The sequence below is a fragment of the Hermetia illucens genome, chromosome 1 (genome assembly GCF_905115235.1).
Source record: "Hermetia illucens chromosome 1, iHerIll2.2.curated.20191125, whole genome shotgun sequence".
NCBI lineage: Eukaryota > Metazoa > Arthropoda > Insecta > Diptera > Stratiomyidae > Hermetia > Hermetia illucens.
The window spans coordinates 161291579-161312156 of NC_051849.1; the positions used below are offsets into that span (position 1 = coordinate 161291579).

Genomic DNA, 20578 nt, shown 5'->3' on the forward strand with positions numbered 1-20578 from the left:
TGTGGAATGAATTTGATTTCTCCGTATTATAGCTCTACATAATTAAATAATCTAAGACATAAGGGCATGAGGTATGTTATTTAGGTTTGCTACAAGCCCTTATATGTCACCTATTCCCTTTTGTAGGTCATATTGACCATTTCTTTCTTCTTATGGTTTTATTTTTCATTATCATACTTAATACTATGCAATGGAAATGGATTCGTCATTCTTGTCTAGATAATGACCATCTATTGAGACCTTCGTCCTCCAATAAAACTACTTACGTCAACAAACTGGTACCCGGATAAACTAGAGTATATCAACAGTGTTTTCCGATTGGTAGCGGCTTACACAAATTCCATAATGCATACGAGAGGAGAAATGTGAATAAACAACACTAAACAAATTACTCGGCGACCATGCTAATCCATCCGTTGGCTCGTCTAAGAAATATATGGGAGCACCGTCATGTTAAGCGCTTTCGTTTCTTCTACTTGTTATTTGTCCCGTTCAGAAGCGGGGTCGGTCCGTCTTGACTGGTTGTGTCATTTTGCTCTGTCTGATTTGGATGCAGTCGCGACGCTTTGAAATCACCATCCAGTGGACGGCGGACGACACTGCGATCATAAAGAACACCAGTTGTGGAACGCCACTTCGAACACTCTGCTGGACTACTTTTCTTTTTTCATATTGGAACGGTCATACTTTGTCAGTAATAAGATGGTATTCTACCTCCTCCTCCTCAATAACCCGATCGAAGAACTCACTGAGTTAGCTCTTAGCTCGGATGCGATATCGTCAGGTGTTGTTGATTTCCCGATTTTGTTTTATGGCTTCCTCGACTTCACGGGCGTTGACAGGTGGAATTGCTACAAATGTCGGCAGTGGAAATGGAGGATGGGCAGATTCTTCCGCTGACCCCTGCTCGAAATATTCTCGCCATCTATTCGTCGCGGCTCGCCGATTGCCGAGCAAAATACCGTTCTTTTCACTGACCCAACAGAAGTGTTTGATATCCTGTGTGCGTCGAGGCAGACCACTCTTGTAGTCCCGAGTGTCTGGTTTATCGTAAAGATCTTTGTAATGTACAGTTCGGGAAACAGCGATCGCTTTCTGTGCTTCCCGATTGGCATTCTTGTAAATTTGCCAATTGACCAGCGTTTTATCGTCAAGGGACTTATAGTAGAGGCGTTTCTTTTCACCAATTGGATTGTGCTTTTAACTTGGTTCCACATTTGCAATGGTTGATAATTATAATCGTTGGCGCAACAATCCATGTTGGATCAGGGCCTTGAAGTGTGTTAGAGCACTTCATTCAAGACCGTAACGGTACACTAGGAGGCAATGTGGTCAGCATTGCGCTCGCCCGAGATTATTACCCTGATTTGACTCAGGTACTCATTCACAGCTCAGTCGACTGGTATCCGACGTGAAATCACGATACAAATTCCATTCCAAATGGTTGATAATTGCGCGAGATAATTTGTTATTTTTTCTCATGAAATCGACACCATTTAATTTGCGGCGGGCCAGTCCGTTTCTCACGTTGTTTTATCGGTGGCTTGATTCGTAGGACAGCAATCAACGGCCGATGTTATGCAATGGTCTCACAGGGAACGGCTTTGCAATCAGTGGCGGTGTAAAATGTCGGCGTCTTATGAGGATATAGTCAATTTGCGTTTTGTTGTTCCTACTATAAAATGCATGAAGATGAAACAATCATTTAATGAACCATGAATTCACAAGTACAAGTGAGTGTCCGGAAAATCGATAATACGCTCGCACCCTGATTGTGTGTTCCAAATCTGTTTCCTCCTTGACGCCTGTTGCCATCTGCCTTTTTCCCCACATGACCATTAAGGTCGCCCACAATGACAAGATAGTTATCAGCGCCCACGTTACAGGTCTTTGTATTGGGTAGTTGCCAGAAGGCATCTTTCTCGTCATCAAATCGACATGTTTTTGGTGTGTATGCGGTGAAGGGGTCATCAGCAATCTTTAACGGGTCGCTCACGACACAGGGAGTGACATCCGCGAGGTGCCCGAGTAAGTAGCTCTGACCATCTAGCTGGCAGTATACCTGCATCCTAGGTAGTAGCAAACATAATAAAACTAAAAAAAATGACGAAATATCATGGGGAGAAAGAAGAGCCGACTGCCTTTGAGTTTAGGTATTAAGCCCTAAACGAGGGGTCCGTGGACCAAAAAAAGAGGGAGTAAGTTGCTCTCCATTTGGTCCGGTTTCACATCAAGTGGATACAGACTTAGGACCCCGCAATCCTTAAAAAATATAGCGAGAGTACGTTCTGCGAAGCGGTCAAGGGGGCACATGCGAAGAAGGTTTTCGTTTCTAGTCTAGAGTTTATGTGCTCTCTAGAAATCCGAGATCTCGACTGCCTCACAGAAAAGGTCGAAATGAAGGAGGCCATAAAACGTACATGCCCAGAGGTAACCAATGCTCGGAAAGGTATTAGTCCCTAAGCATTATACGAGGAAACTCCTTAATGGTGGGAAAATCAGAATTGGATGGTTTTTTTGCAGGGTACGAATGCGGAGGTGATACAGTGGTACGCAATGACGGCGAAAACCGTTTGCTGCAAGGATCGTGGTGTTTCTGGTGGAAAGCATTGCACACACTGCGGGTTCCGGGTGGTGCCCAATTTTTATGGCGAACTAGAAAGAGCTAGGACGCGACTAACATGATCCGCATTTCACAAGTTAATATTCACCGGAGTGCAGGCGCTCTAATGCTAATCAGCGAGCAATATCCGACTTCATGGCATGTTGACTTATCGGGTACTGCGGCCATCTGGGTTCGGGACAGCGTTCGACTTCATGTTCTTGCCTATGGCCGAGGCAAGTGATCGTCAGTACATTGCATTCGAATTGACAGACGCTACTTGCTGGCGTGCACCAGTCGCTAGGAGGAACATCGGGAAATTTCTTGAACCTCTTCGAACAAGCAAAGTCGCCCTGGAGAGCGCTTATAATGACAGTGTTTGAGGGTTCTATACCCTGGTGGGGTCCCAGGTGTGACAAGCCTTCTATGTACTGATGGACCGCAGAAATTGGCAACCTACAGAAGGCGTGTAATGAGCTCCGCCTGCATATTAAGTACCGACCAGATGGACCGCATTTTACAAGCGTTATTTCCCAGACATGCAATAGAGCGGAAAGCGTCTAGGATTTTCCCCTTTTCACAATAAAAGAGCTCAAAAAACACTTCTCACCATGAAAAACAAGAAGACGTTAGATTCTAATGGTATTCCGGTGGAAGTTTATAAATTAGTATCCTACCAATGCCTCAAGGAGGGCCTTTTTCCTTGTCGCTGAAAGGTGGCCAGATATGCGTTAATTAGCAAAAGGAAAGGAGACCCTGAGCTGCCGTATGCTTGATGCGGTTACTGCTCGATTCGAAGATGAGTTTGAGACTGAAAGCAAAAGCGGACACGGCTGCAGTTGGAGTCTCGCCCTTGAGTATGCTAATGAAGAATGTTGGGGGCCCTATATCTACCAGGAGACGTCTTTTTATGGGAGCAAAGCAGTTCGTTGTTCTACGGCACGAAGGTATGGGCGGATGCCCTTGACAAAGAGGTGCATCGTAACTGATCGCGGGAGTGATCCCTGTTGTTCTCCTTGCTAAGGAACGTAACATTATCTACAGTCCCAAGGGTGAACATTTAAGAGAAGTGTTTTAAAAAAGTTTACTGACGATTTCGTCCAGGGCAGAGGCAACTCATCAGACGTTGCCTCATCTCTGCACTGGCAGCAGCGTGCCCTAGACGAAACCGACAGTCAACTTTTTTAATACTTGAGTGAAGTAACTTGCTTCCCAAAGTGGTCCGGTCTGTCATCAAGTGGATGCGAACTCAGGACTCCCTGCATCTCCAACAAAAAACTAAGAGAAGTGGTTGTCCGTGATGAATGGCAACGCACACTTAAACTTTCTCAGCAAATTGGTAAAATGAGCCGAGAGGCAGATGGACTGCGTGGGTCATCGACAATTTAGATTCGTCGCTGAACTGAACGTGGGGTGGCTTTCGTCAGTAGTTTGATACAGACAACATTGTCAGAGAGATGCTGAGGAGTCCTGGTAGATTGTCGTGTCGCGAAATTTGGGGAGGTCTTCTTGTAGCGGAGAAGATTGAGCTCGACCGGTGGACGGCCCGGATGAACTAACTACTTCCTTCCTCCTCTCTTCTCCCATTGGTGAAAGCAATTCCCTGATTTGAAGGCTCCCTACACCGGGAAAGCGGGAGCCAGAAGTAATGTATCAAACGGTTCCAGCTTAGTAGCTGGCAGGGAGGCGTTTAGTCGGTAGTCCGACGGCATACTGTTGCAGGTGTCCGACATTTAGTGCGAAAACGCATCTACACTACCTCCCAAAAAATAAAAAAAATACGCTGAAGAAGTGAATAGTGCGATCAACTGATGTAATGGCGAACTTCACCAGCCGATCATAGGCGGTCCTTCCACTTCTTTAATGATATCATGGAAACCTCCAGAGAGAGGTTCAAGGTTATAGCAATTTTTACCGCGTTCGCGTTCTGTGTCGCAGCTTTTGACAGTGGACCATCGAGTTTCTTGTAGAGCGTAAATATCAATGCGTCTTTTCCGAAGGGCTCTTACGAGGTCCTCCATGTTTCCACCATTGAAGGTACCAATATTTAGCGTCCAGACGCGTATTTGTTTACTTACGTCCTGGCGCATCCATGTTTCAGAAACTCTTGCCCATTTCTCGACTATCATTTTTGGTTTTACCTGACATTTAATGCACTTTCTTGGTCGACCTGTCGCGGGTCCTGCCACTAAGAGAGATCAGGTAAGATTTAGCATAGTGAAATAACTCCAACCATACTTTATTTATCTCGTTCCCTGATCTCAGAATTTTATTTTTGTTTTACTGAGGATAGTACAAAGTACGTTGCCTCAAACCTCTTGTATTTTGACAAGAGTTTAGCTTTTATTGTTGAGACTGCGAACAGTGTCTAAATCTGGGGGCGGGGCAGGGCGACCTGCGACCATTAATAAAAGCCATTTTCCAAATATCTTCTTACATTTATTATAAAAAAATTTCCGCAATCTTGAAAACAGAATATATCAATTGTGATTATGATTTTTTCCCTAACAATAATGCACTGAGTCCGAAAATCCTTCAAAACATTGCTTTGCAATAAAAAGTGGAGTTTTAGCAATTGCTTTCGGCTTATCTAGAATTGTTTTACAATTTTGATTTAAGACCACCCATAAGCTTTTCAAGCTTCATGGCCTTCTGAAGATCCCCCTTGATTTTCAATTTTCCAGACATAAAGGCAGCTGCGGGCTTCAATTTACCTGCAAAGAAATTTGAGGAAGTTAATCTTATTGGAATCCTTGAGTGTTGTCGTGACGTAGTGAGTAATCTTTGAATTATATTTCTCCAATTTCGTTTAAGTTATCGAATTTCTCAAAACATTTACAAAATTGTTATTGAACAGTGTCGAAAATCTATGAAAATGTGACAAAATACACTAACCTGTGAACATATTATAGAAGTTCTTTGAATCCATAGCTAATGTTGCATCGGGGGTTGATGCTGGTTTGCCTTGACCACACTTTCCAGTGCCATTCTTCAAATCCAAGTACCAGGTGCCCGTTTCTTCGCCCGAAACATTGAATTGATATATTGATTTCGTTTTATTTACTAATTCTTCACTGAGCAGTCCTTCTATTTTCGTAAATAATCCTTGAATTTTGCCAGTGGATCCACTCGGCTCACTGCCACCTAGACTACCGTCCTCTCGCCCAACCAATTTCTTTCCAGGCCGCTCGTCCAAAAAGAAATCATCCATTAACGACTCTTGAGTTGGGTCGCACGCATACTGCTTGAGATCTGTTACCCCAGCTTCGACCAAAACATCTTCATCGACGAAGAAATTACCAGTGCAATTTCTGGGTTCCCGACAAAGTATTGCATAGGCGGCATCGGCCATAATTTCTGGTTTTCGTGAATATTTCGAACTGTCGCCGCCTACGAGCATTTCAATAGCGGCTGTCTGAATGGCGGTCCTAGGCCATAGTGCATTCACGGCAATATTGTCGTCTTTAAATTCAGCGGCCATTCCTAAGACACACATCGACATGCCATATTTAGCCATTGTGTAGGCAACGTGATCTTTAAACCAGCGAGGATTTAGGTTGAGGGGTGGCGAAATGTTCATGATATGAGCGTGGTTGCTTTTCTGCAAGTAAGGGATGCATTCTTTTGATCTGTAAGGAAAAATACAATTTGGTTAAGTTAAGGTTCAATATTTTAACTTAAATGTTTGAAACAAGATATTTGGTATAGTAACTGCCACGGTCTATTTGTTGGCCAATTGTCAATCAGGCATCAAACCCTGTTTCCATCGAGTCCAACTAGGAAGCTTTCTATGTATAACGGACAAGACTCTCGACGACCAGTCCAAATTGATCAATTCTTGACATCTCTCAAGAAATTTCTTTAAGGAAAATTGGGAACCTGTTAAATTACTGAATACCAGAGACAAAACGACCTTTTGAAAGGATGACTGAATCATTTTTTTGGGTAACCGCGATTTTAGAACTAGGTAAATATTATTTGAGCTGTTAACGTAATCTATCCTGCGCGGAGATGTAGGTCGAAACAAAATCCAGAAGACCCAGAGGAGTGACGTCATGTTTGAGCTGAAAAAGTCCAGCTTGGGCAAAAACTGATGGCTTTCCCACCCAAGTCAAAAGATCAATGGAGAAGAATATCACAGAAGGTTCCTAAAAAACACAAAATCTATATACAGTGCAAGCATCTCGACGAAGTGACATCGAAAGGAGAAATTTGCACTGCATTGAAGGAACAATTCAAGTTGAAGGAACTTACCGATGAATCTACTGTGATTAATCCGATCGATCCATCCAGTTATCCTCCTGCATGTATGTATGTTATCCAGACCTGCATATGTAGTTGGGATACTTTGAGGAAAATGCTAGAGCAATTATCTACAGTAGGTATTGTTGAGAACTAAGGAGGCCTCTTATATCGGGAGTATGTCTTCCGAAAAGCCTGCTCGACCATTGATACCATCAAATTGGTTACTGGCTTGACTGAAGATGCAATTTGCGGAAAGGATAGTATCAACAACCCTGTAGGTGAGACATGCTTTTGATTCAGCTAATTGGAACCTAAAGCGGTAATAGCTGGCGAAGATTGATATTCTGCCTATTTCGCAGCTATTGTCAACAACTATTTACAAGAACGGAGTCTCTCGTATAACACCGATGGCGAACTCCAGGAGTACTTTGTTTCTGTTGGTGTCCCACAGGGATCCATACTGGGTCCAGTTCAGGTCTGAGGATTGCGGATTAAAATATAAAAGTGGTCCTCATAAAGAAGCGCCGGAAAAGAAATGACGCCCATATTCAAATTGGGTATCATATCATCACTTCCAAGCCTGACATCAAATACTTGATGGCATAAACTGAGGGCAATCTACAGAAGGACAGCTTTAAGGGCATGCTCTACCTTCAAGACTGTCCCAGATGATGCTGGTTTTGATATCCCAGGAGAGAGGTCGATTGATATCATGGCGGATGAGATGATTTATCGCAAACGAAGGATACTTCAAGTGGGATTTGTAAACAGATATCAAGAGTATTAGGAATGCTCGGGAAAGGGTCGGTGGACACACACAGGTTAATTACAGTCAAGGAGTTAAGTCCTTGAGTGTTTATCGTAGGTTCCTGTCGTGGAGACGTAATCCTACGGTCTTCTTAAGACACGGATTGATTTTGTGACTACAATCAGAGCCCCGCTGAGACAAGCAGCAACGGTACCAGTCTATATTAAGTGCATGGCTTAGCATTCATACTGGTGGATGTAAGGCATACCTAAATCTCTACCGAACTAAGGAGCAAGGCACCCGTGTTGAAACGCAACATCACGCCGAGGCCCGAAGGGCTCTTTTCGCTTGAGCATAACCACAACCCCCATGAAATTCCCACTAGGGGGCCTACCGCAAATAACCGAGCTGTACTCACATACAACGGGAGTTCACCCGAAGTATGAGAGTCCAGGGGCTATCCCGGTTCCCATGGTACCAGTATACCCCTGGTAAGGTTTCGTGGCCAATTACCATTTCAGATGTGTCCCCGTGCAGACTCGGGTCTGATCGCCCTAATTAGGCCTTTAGAGCATTTGCCTACTGCATCACGGCCGGCAAACCAAAGTGAGTACAGCGTCTCCCGGTGCCACCACTATGGAGGTTCTCTTCGGCCACTTGATTTTGGTTTGGCCGACAGGGTTGCAGCCCCGTCTTCTTCACCGCCACTTCTGAGCACCAGTCATCAAGGAGTGGTAGAAGAGACGGCATGGCGAGATCAATTATAATATTACCCAATTTTTCACGGGGAATGAAACATGTACAGATTTAAACCGGACACCGCACCCGATTGACCAGACTGTGATGGAATCCCAGAGGACCCAGACCACGCAGTTCTCCGCTGTCCGAAATTCGTGGAAGAAAGGAAGAACCTACTTTTTACACAAAACCTTAAAAACTGTATACATACATTTTCTGGAATTTTCTGCATAGTTTTAGGAAAGGGAGATTAACGAAAGACGAAGGCAGATATGGATCGGGTACATTCGCAAAGAACTTTTCATCATCATCATCAACGGTGCAACAACCGGTATCCGGTCTAGGCCTGCCTTAATAAGGAACTCCAGACATACCGGTTTTGCGCTGAGGTCCACCAATTCGATATCCCTAAAAGCTGTCTGGCGTCCTGACTTACGCCATCGCTCCATCTTAGGCAGGGTCTTTTTCTACCATAGATATTGCCCTTATAGACTTTCCGGGTGGGATCATTCTCATCCATACGGATTAAGTGACCCGCCCACCGTAACCTATTGAGCCGGATTTTATCCACAACCGGACGGTCATGGTATCGCTCATAGATTTCGTAATTGTGTAGGCTACGGAATCGTTTCAAGGACTAGATAATCAGAGTTGCACAAGAGGACTAGATAAGGGGCAATACTTGATGATTCCCACGAAGGAGTTGAAGAGCGTCAAGGAGCGTTAGAAGGATTTAAAATTAGAGGGTATGGTATAGGCCGGATAGCTCCATACGACCAGAACATCATTGGCCCATACCAAAGAGGCTTCACTTTAGGCAAATGCTTTCTGCGGTAAGCGATGAAAAAACTGTTGGAATATGGGCATCAGTTGCACCATCTTTTCATTGACTTTAAGGCGGCCTATGATAGCCAGCCAGGGTGAAACTGTACACGGCCATGAGAGAATTCAATATATCGACGAAATTGATAAGATTCACTAGGCAGGACCCTGACCAATGATAAAAAAAGATAAAAGCAGCATGATCACTCTCTCCACCATTCGACATCAACACCCGTCTAAGACAAGGGGTTGCCCTATCATGCGTCTTCCTTAGCCTGGCCCTGAAAAAAGCGATCCGTGATGCTAAGGTAAATGCGAGAGGCAACATTCTCCTTAAGTCCATCTAACTATTGACCTATGCTGACGATATCGACATCATGGGAAGAACGACCCGAGATGTAAAAACTACCTTCATCCAGAACGAACAGGCGCGCGACATCTTGGGCTGCACATCAATGAAGATGAAATATATGGGGACGACGTCAACGCCAAATACCAACCACCAACTAGTCAACAACATCAAATCGCACTGTTCAAGCGATAATAATAAAAATAGGAGACTGCAACTTTGAGACCTTAATAATTTTGATTGATGCGAAAATTTTAAAAACATGGTTAATCACCTAGTTACATCTTTTCAGAAAATTGATGAGTAAATTTTTATCACGCTATAAAAGATAACTTTAATCAAATATGTCTTGTTAAATGTAAGTCAAAATAGTAATAGTAATATCGCCGTGGCCGGTCCCAAGCCCGGTTGTGAAAGGAGGAGGGATGGATAGCTTCAGTCTGAATGGCTGTACGCCACCGCAGCGTCTCAGGGGGTAGGTGTGGAGAGTGCAGGAATTTCGAAACCGCTAGCCGTGGGGCCGTTCGACGTCTAGGCGCCACGATGACCAGGAGCATTGTTTCCGCCTGCTGCTGCTGTTCCGCCACAATCTGTGGCAGTCATTTCAGCAGGTTCGGGTACGCAGCGACTGAAAAAATGAACCTCTTCATCATCCGGTCCTACTACGAAATAATGGCGGGGCGGTTACAACATCTTACCGCCCCTTGTCGCACCAGAGATTCGCCGAGCGTTTCCCACAATTCGCGCACGTGACTGTGCAGAGAGTTGCAGACCAGTACTGCTTTATAACTCGCAGCACAATCCCGGCCATCATCAGGGGGAGCTTTCGACTTGAGGTCATCGGGGAAACTGGTGACCGAGAGTCGAAGGGGGCAGAGGCGGTGGCATCAACAACACCACGCCGCATTGCAGGTTTGAGTACTCGTCGAAGCACTCTTCTCCACCGTCCAGTTGAGGTTTCCGTTGAGGTTAGGGATGAGTTCCAAAGAGAGTGTATAGAATTCTCGGATATGGATCCTTTGCATAGACCAGGTATTCCCAGACTCTATGCGTCTCCAGCAACTCCGGGTAATCTATCGCAAATCAATGATGAGATTGTATCTAGACTGTGTGCTGAGGTAGGACATTGCTAGACTGATTCAGATCAGTACTGTATGTAGAGGGTTTACAGAAACTATGCCATCCCCAGTGAGACACCCGCAGTTGAAATTCTGGACACACTAAAGCAGAAATTTTCTGTCATATGAGGTCACTTACGACGGTATGGGGAAAGTCATTCCAGACGTGTCGAGAATGCAACATACGCGAGGAACCAGCGGAGCTTTTTCACATCTATCAACGAATCCCAACAGAGCGTCCAAACATAACAGTTTTCGATGACGGAAATGAAAGAGTATTGGGGTGGACTTTGGGGGTTACCCGCCCAGCATGCTGAGTGGATCGCCGCCGAAGACACCCGCCATGCCAATATGCCTGGCATGAATTTTGCGGATTTTAACGAAGAGGAAGTTCGATGAGCCATAAACAGCTCGAAGAACTGGAGGGGCCCAGGTCTGGATCGGGTGCAGAATTTCTGGTATAAGAAATTTACTAGCATACACAGTCGGTTGGCACACAGTATAAATGAGGTTGAGTTGACCGGAGGAATTTCCACCCTTCCTCACTGCGGTGATTACCTACCTTATCTTACCTAAGAAGGACACGATGCAGGACCCCGCAGACACAAGACCGATTACTTGCTTACCAACCCTCTACAAATTCATAACATCCATTATTAGTGGACCGGTCAATGCGCACCTCCAGACCAACAACATTCTGTCCCAGGAGCAGAAGGGCGGCCGAGTTGGGTCAAGGGGTTGCAAAAACCAACTCATTATCGACGGACTGTGGTCTGACTCCACTTAACTTGAAGGATCGATCTTTCAATCCTCTGAGTGGGGTGAAGTCGGACAAAGAGCGGATCGATGCATGGAAGTCGAAGGCAATGCACGGTAAACAGGTGAATTGTCTTTGGCAGCCATTTGCCGAACAGATGGCTGGATGCTGGGGAGTTCATTGCTGAGACGGAGGCGTTCATGTGTGCCATCCAGGACGACGTGGTCGCCATTCGAGCTTATAAAAAGCTCATCATGAAAGAACGGGTGGAGATCGACCAGTGCAGAATGTGTGGTTCGTCGTTAGAGACGTTGGACCATCTCATTTCTGGCTGTACTGTTATGGCACTGGTGCAATACATCATCAGGCATAATTCTGTATGTAAGGTTATCCATCAAAACCTTGCCTAAAAGCATGGGCTGATCACGGGAACATGTTCGGTCTACCTATATGAGCCGCAAGCAGTACTTTATAGTTCTGCTTAAAGCATGTGTTGGGACGGGCAAGTTCTGACTGATCGCCATACTGCACATAACAAGCCTGACGTACTGTTAGTTGACAAGACGGGTTGCTCCGCGTATTTTATGGATGTTGCTATCCCCCATAATAGCAACATTGAACGGAAATACGTGGAGAAGAAGGTGAACTATGAGCCATTGGCTCGGGAAATCAAAGAAATTTGGCGTCTCGAGCGGGTGGTTGTAGTTCCCATAATATTGTCAGCTACAGGTATTGTACCTAAATCCTGGGACTTTCGCACAGTCTGGTTCAAACCATGCAGAAGTAGACCATTCTGCATACGCGCCCGATGTTACGGGGAGTTCTCGACGGATCCTCCCATTAACCTACCACCGGCCACCACCACCAGCGCTCCTTTAGTTTTTAAGTAGGTAGGATCGTCCGAGCCTAAATTTTTGGCACTTGGTAAAATCCAGCATCTGTCGAGATTGTGACAACTCGGAAAATTTAATCGTTGGCGTAACAATCCATGTTGAATCAGGGTCTTGAAGTGTGTTGGTGCATTTCATTCAAAACCGTAACGGTACACTACAGCAACACTGTAGGAGATAATGTGGTCAGCATTGCGCTCGTCCGAGATTATTATCCTGATTTGACTCAGGTACTAATTCACACTCGACTGGTACCCGACCTCAAATCACGATACAAATTCCACTGCCACCAGTGAGATTTGAACCGCTATCCGGACACAAGTCAAAATAGGTAGATTTAAATATGCTGACGAAACAAAAAAAATTTCCAAGATATCAAGCGGCGGGTCTTAGATCCAATTTTGACCTGTTTGTCCCATAAAGAGTTTAATGAGTAGTCGCGAACGAAATATTACGTTAGGCAGTGTAATGACGGGGGTTCTTAAGCTATAGGAATCGTGGATTTAGTGAAAACACAAGCGGTTATAAAAGTTAAGAATTGCCAAACGTAAAACATCGGTACCAAGGAGATTGTAAAAGGAAAGGCGGCGTTTCGGAGTCCAGCACCACTGTATCTATTTCCAAGCGTTTTATGCCCTAGTGTGTATTGGTATGTGTAGTTGAACTATTTCCAATGTTTTAGGTAATATTATGGCATAAGAAAGCAGACCGTAAACCGATTTTTGGAGCATAATATCATTTTATCTGACTTGATCCAAAATGGCGGTCAGTTTATTTTTATCCAAGGTAATGGTCCAAAGTCCAAAGTTCAAAATCATGCAGGCAATGAAAGTTTTCTACCGTTGAAACCGTACCGTAACGCCAGTTGTCCAAGCAAGCCACGGCTAGAAATCACCTTAGCGTTTAGATCCCCAATTATGACCTGAAAGTCACTTTTAAGTAACCTCTCCTTGATAACATTGTGTTTTTGATGCTTCGCAGTTCTGTATTATTGTTTTGTTCTGGAGTAGAATCTAGCTTCCAAGATCTTGTTGGAGAGAAGTTCTTAGGTCGTAAGCAAATACTTTACTACTGTTTACTCCCTGAAGGTTTACCACAGATGGACCTCCCGTTCTGTTTAAAGAGGGTACTAGCATCAATATAGTTGTCGAGGGGCGTGTACACTTTGTATGCGCAGAGTTAAAAGAAAAAATGTACATAACAAGTGAGAACTTACACCAAAAAGGTTCCTCGTGTGTTGATATTATGCATCAGATCGTATCGCTTCATTTCGGTGTTCAAAGTTCCGGTTGTGGAGATTGCACTCGCATTGTTGATAAGAATATCGATTCCTCCAAACTGTTCAAAAAACGACCAGTCATTCAAGAATAGTTTTAATAGTTCCGACAAACATAACAAACCTTATCAACTGCATTCTTCACGGCATTCCGGACCTGACCTTCATCACGAACATCAACAACGCAGGGCAGTGCTTTCCCGCCGGCTTTTTCAACTGTGGAGGAAACAGAGTCAATTTGAATAAATCACTTCCGGGAAAGCAAAGGCACATACTCTCTTCGGCCGCGGTGTAGATAGTCCCAGGCAGTTTGGGGTGCGGCTCAGCCGTTTTGGCCGCGATGACAATATTGGCTCCATCTTGGGCAGCTTTCAGGGCAATTGCCTTGCCAATGCCCCGAGAAGCGCCGGTAATGAAGACTGTCCGTCCAGCTAATTTCCTGTGGAAGCAAATAGTAACGGTGACTTGCGATTTCTTATCTCCTTTGCGGGGTATGAAGGTTCATATTTCAGGGCCATACCGAACCGCAAATATTTACGCGAAAAAGGCATTCAGAGTCACTGACCCAGAAGCCTCTAATCCAATTTCCCCATTGAGAGAAAGTCGTTCCGTTGGATACGTACCCGGTGTTGATCATTGTTGGGGAAATTTGAATTATTCCGTACTAAGTTGACTCGAAGGGATACGCGGTTGAACTGGTTCTGTCGGACTTTAAACACGACGAACAGTAAACTCGCGCTTATTTTTGCAAATCTTTGGACTTTGAACTATCGCGGGCAGTGCGATTATTTAAAGATGTAAATGTGTCAGAATTGGAAAGTTTAGGACAACCCTGCGGGGAAGGAGTGTGGGAAGCAGGTGTCAAAAGACGTCAAGTGGGTTTGATCTACAAAGGAGGGGAAGAAGTTGTCAAATGAACGGGTACACTGTTAAACGTCGTGTGGAGATTGTGGATTGTGAGATTTTTGCCGGCGAAATGGAAAGGAAATATGGTTTCTGTGCAAAAATACTTTTGGGGAAAATCAAATATTGTTCTCGAGTCCCATGCAATCTTCAAAATTTGATTAAGGTCAATGGTTCAATGGTTCACGTCTTTCCAAAGTAGTTGGGTGCAAGTGAAGTTTACAAAGCGTCAATCGAGTCAGCTGATTTTGACAAAAGTGCACGTGGCGTTTGTTTATTTTGATTTGTAAGTGCACCATTGTTTGGGTTCAGTGTTGATCTCCTAATTTTTGATGTCCATCCCCGTGGGGATTTGATATTTCCAAGCACTGGTTATTTGAAAGTAATAAAGGAAAGACAGTGAGTGATTTTTTGTTTAAATTGTGATAGAATTGCATTGCGAATCGTTTTGTTGCACACGCAAGCCACTTGTCCTCAATTTTAGGATTTTCGGTTTCGGCGGAAGTTTTCGCGCATTTCGAAGGCACACTGACATTTAAGTTTTAGAATTTGATACAACACTTTTCACATGTGTCTTTTCCGGTTACATGGTATAAAGTGAAAAGGTGGTGCATGTCAATGTTCATGTGAACCTAAGAATAATTTATAACTTACAACTAAACAAACATAACACAGAACAACACAAAATAGTACTTCGTACTGGAAAACAAGAAAATGGGGGTTTTTAGGTACCGGTGGACAGGATTGATCGACGGATTTGGAGTAAAGTGCAAACCCTTCTCAATAGCAAACTGGAAAAGGGCTACCTTTTACTCGGTTTGGAACTGTGCAGGGACAGTGACCAAAGGCGGGAGGGATGAAGATGGTTTGGCTGAGAGGAGAATTACTGTCCGCGAGGAGAGCTAGCCTTGACACGTAGTACCTCTGCTCGCGTAACACTGCATTGCGTTTAGCGACATTTTTTTATCAGTGGCTTAGGGTGGGACAGCCACTTTTTCAGTCTGACGCGCGACAGCTTGATCATGTGGGGGGATTTAGGGGCAAACTCCGGGGTGGTCGTACAGGGGAAAGTTTTTGTGAAATTTTAGGTTTGGCCTTCTGTATTTGGCCGTGTATTTCCTGAGTATCGTCCTTTCAAAGTGTTGCTACCTTCGGTGACATGGTAGCCCATGCTGGGAAACCATAGGTCAAGATTGGACAAATAAGAGTTTTGTATAAAAGGTTTTTGGTGGTAGGGAACAGAGTCCGGGATGAGAGGAGGTTGCTTGAGTTGCCGTTGGCGTGGGGGATAAGTTTACCGGAGGGAAGGGAATATCGTGGAGGAAGATGTTAAAAATTTAGGATCCACGGGGGACTCCTGAGTTTCCCGGGAAGTCGATGGAGCGAAGTCCAACGAATCGCACGTGGCAGGTTCTGTTGGATATGAGATCTCCGAAGATTGTGACTAAGGGGAGGAGGCAATTGGACTGAATTAGTTTGTAGAGCAAGCCTTCTTTCCAAACCTTTTCGAGGTCTAAGGCGCGGGCTACGGTGAAATCCCTATTTTCCAGGTCGAATGAATGAGGATATGGTCTTGCAGATACAGGATTGTCTGCTCGTTGGATCTGAGGTTTTCAAAGTCGAATTGATTAAGTGAAGTGATAGGGGAGTAGTGTCTATTGACTAGTGACTAGTCTATTGTCTAGCGACTTAGTAGTAGAGATAGGCCTCATATCTTTGAGATCCCCCGAGCACCCTTTCTTAGGGATGGGGATGAGAAGGGCTGATTTCCAAGACACCGAGAAGTGGCCGTTGTTCAAGCAGTTGTTGAAGAAGATGGCGAGACGTTCACTGATGGTAGGCGCACACTTCGGCCGGACAAAGTTAGAGATGCCGCCGGGCTCGAAGAGATTGCAAGTTCAACTTCTTCTAGGGAGCTAAAGAAGGAGGCCTGTTCTCACTATATCAGCCGGGCATCTGGGGAAAAGGCGAAAAGGTGAGGCCCTTCCAAGTTCAACCTTTTATCGCTGACAGTAGTGCCGACCATCGAGTTCCAGATGGGGTCCGCTGACGATTTGGTTCTGAATTAGTGGCTGAAATAGTCTACGCAAGCGGATATTTTTTCCTCACGGGAGTGACACTGGAGGTTACCTATTTTGATCGGGATGTAGTTGACGTTAAAGAAAATTTTTTTTCTTGCAGCCAATCAATTAATTATGTAGTAAACTTGTGGGCCAGGTTTGAGGAATTTGAGAAGTTTCTTGTAAGATGCATTCAGTTCGGACCGAATAGCTCCATTGATTTTGCTGGACAGGTCTTTGATGATCTCGGAGAGGAGACGGTAGTCAGCGTTGCATCTGTTTCGTAACTGGTGAAATAATCGTTTCCTGCACTGCAGTAGTCTGTTTCAAATTGATTCTACTTTCCTTTTAGTCAATGGATTTAATTTAGTTTATTTCCCGGAATACGTATTTCGGCAGTCACTTGCTTTTACAATGGCCAGAACTTCATCCACATAGCGTAACTAAACTCTAGGTTTGGTCATCTGTCGTTCCATTTTCTTTTCTAGACCTGCCATGAAAATTTCTCTTAATAGTGGGGATAAGGGGTTACCTATTGCCGTCCCTTTAGTCGTGTTATAAAATTTATTTCGAAATGTAAAATAATTTTCAAACATACATGTCGTCGCTAGTTTGGTTTATAGTTTGGCCTTTTATCCCCCAGGGTGCTGTCGTGCTGTTCGATTCATTCTTCTAGCTTACGTAGGGCTTATTCACTGGAATGCTCGAAAATAGTGCCTTTACATCGTATGTAACGCATTCTTGACAACCGCATTCGCGAAATCGTTGAAATAACAGTGAATCAAGCTGGGTTTGCCAAAAACTGCGGAGCTACTGACAGCAATACACGCTGTGCGGTTACTCATGGAGAGATACCGTGAGAAACGCCGCCCTCTTTACACTGCATTTCTGGATCTAGAGAAAGCGTTTGACCACGTGCCACATGAACTCACCTGGAATGCTTTACGACAACACTTAGTGCCAGAAGAACTCGTGCGCTGGGTTCAATTGCTCTACCACGATCTGAAAAATAAAGTTCGAAGTATGGCGGGTGTATCAAAACCGCTTCGTGTCTCTGTTGGTGCTCATCAAGGAAGCGCCCTCTCACCACTCCTCTTTGTTTTTGTTATGGACACCGTCACACGGGATATCCAACGTCCAGCGCCCTACACACTGCTTTATGCAGATGATGTTTTCTTAGCATCACATAGCAAAAATGATCTCGAGCAACTTGTCCAAAAATGGAATGATCGCCTCATGCAACACGGTCTCAGATTGAATCTAAACAAAACTAAATTTTTGAGGACCGTGGCCAAAACTGAGCGATGTAAATACCTCGGGTGAACACTATCAGCCAATAGAGAACTGCGTTTTGAAATTGCTTCATGCATTAACGCAACCTGGATGAAGTGGCGTTCCACAACTGGTGTTCTTGGTGATCGGCGTATCAGCGAACGTCTCAAGTCTAAAATTTACCGCAATATCGTCCGTTCTGTCGCTCTCTATAGTTCTGAGTGCTGGCGACTATAAAAGACAATGAACGGCGTCTTGTGGTAATGGAGACGAAGATATTGCGTTGGACTAGTGGCGTGACATGGTTTGACCACATCCGAGAATTCACTTGCCAAGATTGGTCTGAACATCAAAGTCGATGATAAACGACCAAAAGGCAGGCCGAAACAACGTTGGCTTGATACGCTGGATGGGGATTTAAAAGTCTCGATATTGCATCCAGGTCAGACATACGATAGAGCTAAATGGCGAAACCGATCACAACGGGCCGACCTCACTTGTGAACGGGACAAAGGCTGAAGAAAAAGAAGAAAAAGTGCCTTTACATCGTATGAGACCAAGATTTCGTCGTCCTCTATACGGCACCCCTTCAATCTCTCCACGACTTCTGCTGCAGCAAGTGGCTGCCGAAATACGTATTCGGGGGAATAAACTAAATTAAGTTCGTTGACTAAAAGGAAAGCAGAATCAGTTTATTTGTTCGGACATGAATTCGGTCAATGTAAATAAGCCGGGCGCAACACGCAATACCAGAGAGTTATATCTAACTAAATCTAAACCTAGAGTCTAGACAGTTCTTATAACTCCAGGACAAAAGGTAATCAAATCGAATTTTTATGTGAAAGTTCATTAGTAAAATCACTTGAATGGATCAATTGACAATAAGTCCAACGTCAAAGTGTGAAATTAAATCTCTATCCATAGTCTTTTAGAATCAATTGATAGGAAATGATGAAAAAATTATTCAAAGATTTAAAGATCACTTCATTGAATCACTGGTAGTTTAGGTATGTGAGGGATGATGGATGACGTAATTCTATCAAAGCTCAACTCCACACTTGTCCAGAAGAAAGAATATCCCATACTTAAATACGATTTTTCAAGGTTCCAGCTAATAGTACACCTGAAATCATCTTCTACGATTTAGATACCCCCAGGAAAAACTTCCCTGTTCTAGTAGGAAGTTAAGCCTTGACGGCTTAAAGTTTTTCGAATCAACAAGAAGTCTTAATACCAAACGCCTGCTAGAAGTTAAACAATCGGGCTTTGCCCGTGTAGAAATGCTGCCTGACAAAGCAGATCACGCGAATCCTTTTGTCCAAAACGCTAAGGGTAATGCCCTGCTCCTTAGGTCATTCCGTCCGGATAGTTGAGTGGTTAGAGCGCAAGGCTGTCGTACGGAAGGTCGCGGTTCAAATCTCACTGGTGGCAGTGGAATTTGTATCGTGATTTGACGTCGGACACCAGTCGACTCAGCTGTGAATGAGTACCTGAGTCAAATTAGGGTAATAATTTCGGGCGAGCGCAATGCTGACCACATTGCCTGCCCGTTGTTACGGTCTTGAATGAAGTGCTCTAACACACATCAAGGCCCTGATCCAACATGGATTGTTGCGCCAACGATTATTATTAGGTCATTCATCCCACAAAACTTTGTATAAAGATTTGGCATCATAAAAAGAGTGCCTAAAGCTTTCACTGAAGAGATCCTGAGGTGCCTCCTGCACGTCGCTGTCCACCCTAAGCCCTAGAAAATCTAGGTTTAGGTCGTCCAGCTTCTGCTCCTCACTGGGCAGCAAGTCTACTTCCGTGATTGATCCAGTTCTTTCCGCTCCTATGGCCTCTCAGATTCCTTCGGGGACCTTGGTAAGTTCTCCACCCGATGTCTTCTTCGAAATGCCTTTCCTCGGGTTTTCCATTTTTCGTTGAACACAGCCTTCACTGTTCATCCCTTGCACATCTGCACCTCTGACTTATCCGGGTTGTCCACCTTTTCTTGGGTTTTTTGGGAACATTCCCCTCATGTAGGCTAATCTCCGCTGCTCTCCGTTTTTTTGGCTCCGATGACTGTCTGTCCTGAGTCTTCTTAATGGTCCCTTCTGGTTTCAGGCCTCCCTTCAGTAACGTAAATACTCACTGCGCCACTGAGGTCTGTTTCCTTCTTAACGTCTGATATACTAATCTCATACGTGCTTTTGCTTGTCCCTGCTTTTTGAGTATTGGACTTTGTTGGTTATAGTCCTCGCAGATGCCGATGTTGACCTTGGATCCACTTCTTGACTTCCCTGGCTCTCAGTGTTTCATTGATGTGCCTCCGCCTGGTCGGTTAGTTTGTGTGCGGCACGGGGCCCCACTTGTTTGCTTTTAGTTCTTTTATGCTCGTTTGCGTACTCATATGATTCCGACGAGCATGAGGATTAGGAGGTTCGCCGTGGCTGTGACCGGTAAGGTCAAACTTAGTTATTGAGGCGACCAACTATCAGTGAGGCTCCGTTCGAATACAGTCAGTTTCCCCCGACTGCAAATTATTCAATGGGCACGGTTCACATGACACCCTGGATTGGGGCAGATGTTTTTTCGACTCCGCTATCTAGATCTGTAGCGTTATGTTAATAGTAGGGTCACTTCGTACAAGGTGTGGCTATCAACACTCATTAGCTTTAATGATATAGCGTGGGATCCAGGCGACTAACGTCTTATTAATTAATGAATTTAATGGACGATTTCCCTAACTAAACTAAAATTCCTTGCTTGCCGTGAAAAATACAATTTTTTTTACTAAATATATCAGATACATG

At 44.5% G+C, this 20578-nt stretch overlaps 1 protein-coding gene across 1 annotated transcript; it reads right to left on the bottom strand.

The window, feature by feature from the left end:
- Window positions 1–5019: 5019 nt before the first annotated feature.
- On the bottom strand, window positions 5020–14375 carry LOC119659474 (hydroxysteroid dehydrogenase-like protein 2). The gene is made up of 6 exons (XM_038067580.1): window positions 14169–14375; window positions 13821–13984; window positions 13670–13761; window positions 13486–13607; window positions 5498–6231; window positions 5020–5316 (listed from the first exon to the last, which is right to left on the bottom strand). The coding sequence occupies exons 1-6, from the start codon at window positions 14180–14182 to the stop codon at window positions 5204–5206; spliced, it is 1239 nt and encodes a 412-aa protein (XP_037923508.1). The 5' UTR covers window positions 14183–14375; the 3' UTR covers window positions 5020–5203.
- Window positions 14376–20578: the final 6203 nt, after the last annotated feature.